Genomic DNA, 10,249 nt, shown 5'->3' on the forward strand with positions numbered 1-10,249 from the left:
ATCATATATAGGGTTGGCAGACAATGGTCCTATAAGTTTATGTGAATGATCAGAATTCCCAGGTGTATAGTAGAGCTGACAAGGGGCAAGGAAAAAAAAAAAAAAAGAAGATGGAAGGAATACATAGACTGTACCAAAAAGACCTGGTCGATCTTCATCCATTTTAGGAGGTGGCATTTGTTTAAGAACCAATGTTATTTAAGCAAGAAGTCAAAGCTGCAGTGAAGGAATTGGCAAAGAACAAGGCTCCAGGAATTGAAGGAATACCCATTGAGATGTTTCAACACACTGGAGGCACTCACTCAGCTATGCCAAGAGATTTGGAAGACAGCTACCTGGCCAACTGACTAGAAACTATCCATATTTGTACCCATTCCAAAGAAAGATGATCCTGCAGAATGTCAAAATTATTGAACAATATCATTATTATTGCATGCAAGTAAAATCTTACTAATTCAAAAATAGTTGCAGCAATATATTGACAGAGAACTTCCAGAAATGCAAGGTGGATTCAGAAGGGAATGTGGAACGAGGGATATCATTGCTAATGTCAGATGGATCTTGGCTCAAAGAAAAGAATACCAGAGATATGTTTACTTGTGTTTTGTTGACTATGCAAAAGCATGTGATTGTGCAGATCATAACAAATTATAGGTAACATTGAGAAGAATGGGAATTCCAGAAGACTTAATTGTTCTCATAAGGAACTTGTACATAGAGTAGGAGGAGGTTGTCATTCTAACAGAACAAGGGATCACTGTATGGTGTAAAATAAAGAAGGGAGTGCATCAGGGTTGTATCTTTTCACCATACTTATTCAGTCTATATGCTCAGCAAATAATCTGAGAAGTTGGGCTACATGAAGAAGAACATGCCATCAGGATTGGAGGAAGAATTTTAACAACCTGCCATACACTGACAATACAACTTTGGTTGCTGAAAGTGAGGATGACTTGAAGTATTTACTGATGGAGACTGAAGAATACAGTCTGAAGTATGGATTACACCTCACTATAAAGAAAACAAAAATCCTCACAACCAGACCTATATGCAGCATCACGATAAATGGAGAAAAAATCGAAGTTGTCAAATACTTCACATTGCTTGCTTCTACAATCGACGCCAATGGAGCAGCAGTCAGGACATCAGATGACGTATAGCACTGGGCAAGTCGGCTGCAAAGGACCTCTTTCAAGTGCTGAAGAGCAAAGATATCTCCTTGAGGACTAAAGTGTGCCTGACACAAGCCATGGTATTGGCAATCACGTCATATGCATGTGAGAGCTGAACAATGAATAAGGAAGACCGAAGAAAGGTTGATGCTTTTGAGTTGTGGTGCTGGTGAGGAATGCTGAAAGTACCATGGACTGCTAAAAGATCTAACAAATCTGTCCTGAAGGAAGTGTGACTGGAATGCTCCTTGGAGGCGAGAATGGCCAGACTTCGTCTCACCTACTTTGGTCATGTTGTAAGAAGGGACCACTCCCTGGAGAAGGATGTCATGCTTGGTAATGTGGAGGGTCAACAAAATAGGCGAAGGTCCTCAATGAGATGGATTGACCCAGTGGCTGTGGCAATAGCCTCAAGCATAGTAAAGATCATGGAGCAGGCGCAGGACCAGGCAGTGTTTCGTCTGCCATGCATAGGCTTGCTATGAGTTGGAAACGACTCGACGGCACCTGACAACAACAACAACAACAACAACAAAAAAATCCTAGGACTATGGTTCCATGTGATAATTTTAGAATAACTATATAAACGTTGGCTGAATATGAGACCTTTTCACTTTTAGAAAATGTAGGTTAGATTAGATAGTTAAAATCCAAATTTATAAAACACTTATAATAAGAAAGAATTGTTTGTTTCAGAAAGATTCTTACTTTTGCAAAAGTTTGTATTAACAGGTCACTTTAAGCAAGTTAAAGATAAATCATTAACTGGAGAAACAGAAACAATTAAAAGTTGGTTTGAATTTAAGGTCAATGCAAATAAAGGTGAAGCATGTCGAACTATAAACCAGTGGATTTAAAAAAAAAAATTGATTTTCATGCAACTTCTCAGTAGTGAAACTTTGTACAACATGAGTCATGCCAAAAGAATTTTGAGATGATTTGCTTGGGCCCCAAACTAAGTGTTCTTTTTTAGTCTCTTCAGGTTTACCAAGGACAAATCAAGTATCATTACCAAGCAGACATTTCAGGAAGGAGATCATCAAAGCTTGTCCATCAGATCCTGTCCAAGAAGAACCATATGACCACATGAGAGAAAACTATAATCCTTATGAATTCTGGTAGTCAATAACAGTCTCATGGTATTGTTTTAACCAAGACAGGACATGGTTTCTGTCTTGTTGATTTTGTTTGGAAAAATTGTGAGACCCTCTGAGGATCTCAGTGGTAGAGCAGAAGATGATTGAAGTAGACTAAAGGCATATAGAAAAGCAAAGATGTCACCTTGAGGACTAGGGTGAGCCTGATCCAAGTCATGGTATTTTCAAACGCCTCATGTCTGTTGTACATCAGGTCACTATGAGTCACAGCCAACTCAACGGCACATAAAACCACCGACAATATATACATGCAAAAGCTGGACAATGCGAAAGGAAGATTGAGGAAGAATTGATGTATCTGACTTATGGTGTTGTCTAAGAATATTGTATGTACCATGGGCTGCCAAAATAATGAACAAATCTGTCTCAGAAGAAGTACAACCAGAATGCTCCTTAGAAGCAAGGATGACAAGACTTCATTGTGTGTACTTTGGACATGTTGAGGAGGGACTGGTCTCCAGAGAACATCATAGTTGATAAAGTAGAGGGTCAGAGAAAAAGAGGATGACCTTCAAGGGGATGGATTGGAACAGTGGCTGCAACAATGGGCTCAAACATAGCAATGAGTGTGAGGATGAGGCCAGACAAAGCAATGCTCTGTTCTGTTGTATGTAGAATTGATATATGGATTGGAACCAACTGAACAACACTTAACAATAACAATAACAATAAAAAGACATATAGGATTTATTTCTGGTTCAACCTGAAGAGTAGGTTCAACTTTTTCCTGTTCTATGCCATCAAGCCTATTCTGTCTCATAGCTATCCTACAGGCCACAGTGGAACTACCCCATAGGGTTTCCAAGGCAGTAACCATGATAGGAGCAGATTGCCATGTGTTTTCTCCTGTGGAACAGCTGATGGTTTCTAATCAACAACCCTTCAGTTAGCAGATGAGTGCTTTAACCATTATACGATCAGAGCTCCTTTTTATATTTATTAGTCTGACGAATTTCCTCAATATTTGATAGTTTAACAAAATAATCATTTTATTTGCCCATAGTTTTGTGGGATGGAAATCCAGGCATGGCTAAGATAGGAGATTCTCCTGCTCCACATGGCAATGGTTCAAGTGTTACCTAGGTTACAGTTAGAAGGCAGCTGGTGCAAGGGCATCCAAAATGGTTTCAGCCATCAGTGTGGTGCTTGGTGGGGACAGTCATGAGAAGGAACATTATCTGGCTTTGTGCAGCAGGTTTTCTGCACATGGATCCCTTGGGTTTCTTTACACACAGCTGGGTGCTAGGAACATGCATTCCAAATGGCTAAAGCAGAAGCTGCAGATCTCTTAATGTCCAACCTTAGAAGTAACACATCATCACTTCGACCACAACCTCTTAGTTAAAACAATCTTAGGGCCAGCAAGGATCTAAGCAAATAGAGTAAGTAATGATACTTCTTGATGGGACAACGGTAAGGAAACAACAAACTAACATGTGGGATAGGCGATATTGAGGTAGTCAACTTTGGAAATACATTCTATTACAGATCCACAAAGATTTCTGCAAAAATCATGTGTCTCATTTCTTTCTCATAATTCTCAATATGAAATTTGGAAAACAGACATCATTGGTACTATGAAACCTCAAGAAAAGATAGAAGCTAACAGATAAAACTGGCACTCACTTGGCGGAAGTGTTCCAGGTCAATTTTGTTGCCCACCAGCACTAGAGGAATTTCATAGGTGTGGCGGACCTGGAAAATGAGCTCTTTAAACTTGGCAGCCTCTTGGAACGATTGACGGTCAGTGATGGAGTAGCAGATGATGAAGCCCTCTCCACCTCGCATGTACTGCTCCCTCATGGCTGTGAATTCTGCCTGCAGGAAAAGAGCAACATTGCTGTATATTTGAACTCTGTAAAGGCCAGCACCTAACACCAGTAAAATTTTAAAGAAGGTCAAAAGTAGACAAATGGTGAGACTAAGCAGTTTGAGTAGGAATTTTCTAAATTATATTGGTGGGATTTGGATACATAGACAAGTATAAATATGAAATATCAGTATCTATCTTTAATTACAGAAGATTGAACTTAAAAAAAGGATATGTTAAAAAACAGATTTTACTCATGGACTCTTGGTAATTACATATATTACACACTTTTTTTAATGTAATACCTTACTTTAGGGGAAATAATCTAAATTTAAATACTTTAAGCATTAAAATTCAACTCAATGGCAGAACAACAACAAAGCATTAAAATAATTTGAGACTAGGCTGGTTGTACTTAAAACTACTTATTTCAGGTATTTCCTCACTTCCTACACTTCAAAACCATTATTTTTCTCCTAGAACTCATCAAGGAAAAAAACAGATGGTTTAAGGGAGTTGGCTTCACCTTACAAATATCAGTTTGCTTAGAGAATCTGCCATAGGACCTCAAAGGAATTTAAAAAAGCTAATTAATTTTCTATCAGAAAATATGAAAATAACCCAGAGTTAAACTTTTATTATCTTTGTGAATCAAATGAGTTGTTAGCATAGATAATCCCAGACCCAGTTTGGATGTTAGATTGGATTCACTGAGGTGCAGAAGCAGAAGATGCGAAGTCATGGTCAATTTTCACCTTCTGCTGACCCTTGCATCCTTTTCCTTCCCTACAGCAGAGGGCAACATCACCTTCCAGACTGTGCCAATTCCCCAACCTGGAAGAAATGGCTTCTCATCAACCTCTCATATTGCATTTTATCTGAAGCGTATCTTCCTTGCAAGTGAACATTCAAGGTTTTGGTCTGAACTGAATCTGGAAAGTTTATTCAGTCTAAAACATCTGTTTTCATCCACTCATATTCTGAATCCACTCTTAAGATTACAAGAGCTAATTAGACAAATACAATGGGAAATATAAAAGCTTATACTCTGGCTGGGGAACAAAACACACACACATACACACAAATATATTATGAATTGGACAATTTGTGCTATAAGTAATTGAAGAAAGAAAGACTTAGGTGAACATGGGCTATAGTTGAAGTCTTTGAGAAGTTGGGTTGCTTCAGATTAACAAAGGGTTTCTAAGTACTACTAAAATATCCAGCTCAGAGTAATTGTAGAAACAAATGCTAATTTGATTTAACTTAACTCGACTTTTGAAGAATGATGGCATTAATATAGATTCAGGAACTCTGAAAAACTGAGGTACTTATAAGTCCAAAGAGAGTGATAAAGTGAACAAGGTCTTGAGTTAGTGGATGAATCCCTTAAATTATTTCCAGTGAAGATGGAATGAATGCAAACAATATTATCAAGGTCAATTTACCCTTTCAGAAAGTTAAGAATTGGGGCCCAAAGAGGAAAGAAGACTTGTCCATGGTTGGACATCCACCTAATATAGAATTGGTTGAAATAATTCATGTCATGACTCTCATTTTATTACCTCTGCTCAGCATTATTATTATTATTATTATTATTTAACTCAAAGCTAGATTTTACCACATGAGGAGGAAGAAGTCCTACGAGGCCTCGGTTTCATCATTTCCAAACTACAGAAGAATTATAAAGCACCCAAGGTCCCTCACAGTTCTGACTTTCTCTGATTTTGTAAAACCCTTTGTGTCAGTCAGAAACCTACAGTTGATAGGGATCAACTGGAATATGGACTAAATATGCTAAGTGATATTCCCAAGCTTATATGAAAATATAGAAATACATATGATTTTTAAGAAAGTATAAATGGATTTATTACATCAATTCTATATGAGTGAAATCACAAAAATGTAAACTAAACTGGAAAAGATCTATTTTACAATCTATAATTAACTCTGTTTGTCAATTATTATTTTATTTATTGAATTTCTTTAGTTTCTTTTCGACTTTACCAGCTTCCCTTTAGAAATTTTTAAGATGAAAAAAATATTCGAATGGTACTGAACTAAATACAATGAGTTTTGATTCCTTCCCACATCAAACTCCCAGTTCTCCTTCCTATAAGCAATCAGAGCTACTAGTTTACTTCTCCAGAAAAAGTCTTTATATATGCATGCTCTTTACCTTTCTATATCTTTCTATACTCAGTTGGGATGTAATACATACAATTTTATTTTCACCTTTATTTAAAATTCAACACCCTTAATACACCTTGAAGATCATTCCATATAAACATATTGCTCATTCTTTGCCTGAGATGCATCAAAGTTTATTTCATTCATCTACCATAATTTATTTGACTAGATGCCTATGCTAGGCATTTAAATGGCTTCCTTTTATGCCTGCTACAAAAAATGCTTGCAATACATATTTTTAAACATCCATATTGTGCAGATTTATGTATACTTTAGAAGCAATATTGCCAGATCAAAGAAAATGTACATTTCTAATTGTGAGATACAGTACCAATGACTTGTCTCCAACATTACATCAAAGTGTCTATTTCCCTCCTTCTCACCGATGCTGCTTGTCATCAGATTTTTCTACCTTTATGAATTTTAAAAAAAGTACCTTGTTTTCTTCAAGCTGCATTTATGTATGAGTAATACTGAGCATCGTCTATGCTTATTAGACATTTACATGTCTTTTTCTTCTACACATGGATTTTATTTTAAGGAATGAAATAGAGAATTCAGGGGCTTTTTAAAAATTTATTTGGACTGGAAAGGTGCTTACAAGAAACAGACCAATGAATTTGAGAAAGTCCAACAACATATTAGGAAGACAGGCCAAGAAGATAAAGGGGAAATTCAAGAGAACAATACTATGTGAATAAATGAATGAATGCTCAATAATGCTTGTTGCTCAGACTCAAAATCAAATATGGGTCATATAGAAAACAGGTATAGCAGGCTTTTTATCTGATCTCAGTTGGAATCTCTAGGTATAAGGCCCTATCATTCTTGTTTTCAAATTACTCCTGGTTGATTCTATTTTGTACCTGTGTGTGAATTATATAACTGTGTATGTTCAAAAGTGACCTTTATGATCTGAAAGCATGGAATTTGGGAGGTATGACACCTGATTTCTAGACCTGTTACTGACTTAGGGCATGTGTTGTAACAAATCACATAACCCTATGAGATCTCCATTTCCTCCTTTGTCAAGCAGGGATTAGGACTCACACTTAATACATTTTACAGGGCAGTAAAAAGGATCAAATGAGAGAACAGATGTGAAAATGCTCTGATGAATTTTAAAAATACAATTCAAATTAAGCCTATTATTATCTCTGGTACAAATGCAGCAGAGTAGAATCTTCACTGTAAGAACATTTGTAAAATCCTCTTTGAGCTTCGTTAAATATACATGTGGCAGTGCTTCTCAAATATGCTTATTAAGAGAATGTTTAAGCTTTTTTTTTTAAATAGAAGAATCTTTCCACCAATAAAAATAATTAAGTTATCACAATGAATAGGAAGAAAGCTTCCTTTTTAACTGACCTTTTCCATACCAGCTCTCTTCACATAGCATACACACACACACATAGACACAGACACACACAGACACAGACACACACAGACACACTATTTTCTTAAAAACACACTGGAGGCTGATGGGGCCCAGAAAACCAAGAAGCTCTGGAGCTATGTATCAATTTAATAATATATGATACTGTAATGGCTTCATAAGGGAACATGCTTGCTATGTCCAACATTTGCTTCTGTCTTCATTCACCCATGAATTAAAGGTCCCTGTGCTTTCTGTTCTGTGTATCCTGAAGGCTCATATCTTCGTCATTTGCTTCCTGCTATAAATGAAACTTGGTTAATTATTCAGGAACATGACTGGATTCCATTTACCATCTATAAGTAGCATAATATCTATGAAACAGACCCAATGCATAAGATGCTACAAAGAGATAAGCATTTCTAATATCTTCAAAGGTGAATTTTGAGTGCAATACTGAAATCCAATTGGCTCCCTTTGATAGACTTTCTTGGATTAAAAAAACAGCAAGAATATTATCAGTTCTGAAAATGAAGAAAGCAGTTTTGAATAATTTCATATACCGTTTCTTGATTATTTAAGTATTTTGAGCAGGTATTAGAAAACTTAAGGAAGGGACAAGCTATTTATTGCTGTTGTCAGGTGCCAGAGAGTCATCTTTGACCCGTAGCGACCCTGTGCACAGCAGAACGAAACACCGCCTGCTCCTAAACAAGCTCCGTGATCTTTGCTATACTTGAGCCCATTGCTGCTGCCACCATGTCAATCATCTCGCTGAGGGTCTTCCCCTCTTTCATCCATCCTCCACCCTACCAAGGATAACATTCTTCTCCAGGGAATGGTCCCTTCTAACAACATGACCAAAGTAGGTGAGACAAAGTCTGGCCATTCTTGCCTCAAAGGAGCATTCTGGCTGCACTTCCTCCAGGACAGACCTGTTAGTTCTTTTAGCAGTCCATGGTACTTTCAGCATTCTTTGCCAACACCACAGCTCAAAAAGCATCAGCTCTTCTTCGGTAATCCTTATTCATTGTCCAGCTCTCACATTCATATGAGGTGACCGAAAATACCATAGCTTGTGTCAGGAGCACCTTAATCCTCAAGGAGACATCTTTGCTCTTCAGCACTTGAAAGAGGTCCTTTGTAGCTAATTTGCCCAGTGCTATATGTCACCTGGGAGGTCAGGTAGCATAGTACCCAAGGCACTTGACTGCTAACCAGAAGGCTGGAGGTCCAAATCCACCAGCCACTCCTCAGAAGGAAGATGGGGCAATCTACTTCCATAGTGATACTGCCTCAGAAACCCAAGGAGGGGTCGCTATGAGTCGGGTCCAACTGGACCACACATAACAACAACAACAACAACAACACATGTTGCCTGATGTCCTGACTGGTGCTTCCATTGGTGTCAATTGTAGAACCAAGCAATGTGAAATCTTTGACAATTTAAATCTTTCCTCCATTTATCATAACACTGCTTATAGGTCCAGTCATGAGGATTTTTGTTTTCTTTATGTTGAGATGTAATCCATGCTGCAGACTGTATTCTTCAATCTTCACCAGTAAGTACTTCAAGTCATCCTCACTTTCAGCAAGTAAAGTTGTGTCATCAGAGTGTCACAGATTGTTAATGATTCTTCCTCCAATTCTGATGCCACATGCTTCTTCATATAGTCCACCATCTCAGATTATTTGCTTAGCATACAGATTGAATAAGTATGGTGAAAGGATACAACCCTGGCACACTCCTTTTTTTTTAATTCTAAACCATGTAGTGTTCCCTTTTTCTGTTTGAATGATAGGCTCCTATCATTCCTGGTCTACGTACAGTTTCCTGGTCTATGTACAGGTTCCTTATGAGTACAATTAAGTGTTCCAGAATTCCCATTCTTCTCAATGTTATCCACAATTTGTTATGATCTACACAATCAAATGCTTTTGCAGAGTCAATAAAACACAAGTAAACATCTTTCTGGTATACTTTGCTTTGAGCCAAGATCCATCTGACATCAGCAATGATATTCCTCATTCCACGTCCTCTTCTGAAACCAGCTTACACCTCTGGAATTCTCTGTCAATATCCTGCTGCAACCATTTTTGAATTATCTTCAATAAGATTTTACTTGCATATGATATTAATGATATTACTCGATAATTTCAACATTCTGTGGCATCACCTTTCTTTGAAATGGGTACAGATATGGATCTCTTCCAGTCAGTGGACCAGGTAATAATCTATTGGAGTGCCTCCAGCAGGGCATCTGTTTGTTGAAACATCTCAATGAATATTCCATCAATTCCTGGAGCCTTGTTCTTCACCAGTTCTTTCAGTGCAGCTTCAACTTCTTCCTTAAATACCATTGGTTCTTGAACATATGCCACCTCCTGAAATGGATGAAGATTGACCAGTTCTTTTTGGTACAATGACTCTGTATATTCCTCCCATTTTCTTTTGATGCTTCCTGCATCATTCAATATTTTGCCCATAGAATCTTTCAATATTGCAACTTGAGGCTTATTTTTTTCCTCAGTTCTTTCATCTTGA

General features: G+C 37.5%; 1 protein-coding gene across 1 annotated transcript in view; it reads right to left on the reverse strand.

Moving 5' to 3' along the window:
- The window catches only part of RIT2 (Ras like without CAAX 2), a 530,470-nt gene that overhangs the window by 265,788 nt on the left and 254,433 nt on the right, over positions 1-10,249 (reverse strand). The window contains exon 4 of the mRNA XM_007946441.2: positions 3,956-4,147. Coding sequence (XP_007944632.1) covers positions 3,956-4,147 — 192 coding nt within the window. The remainder of the gene's footprint in view (positions 1-3,955; positions 4,148-10,249) is intronic.

Source organism: Orycteropus afer, unplaced genomic scaffold (assembly GCF_000298275.1).
Source record: "Orycteropus afer afer isolate SDZICR_OR568_19922 unplaced genomic scaffold, OryAfe1.0 scaffold00161, whole genome shotgun sequence".
NCBI classification, from domain to species: Eukaryota; Metazoa; Chordata; class Mammalia; order Tubulidentata; family Orycteropodidae; genus Orycteropus; species Orycteropus afer.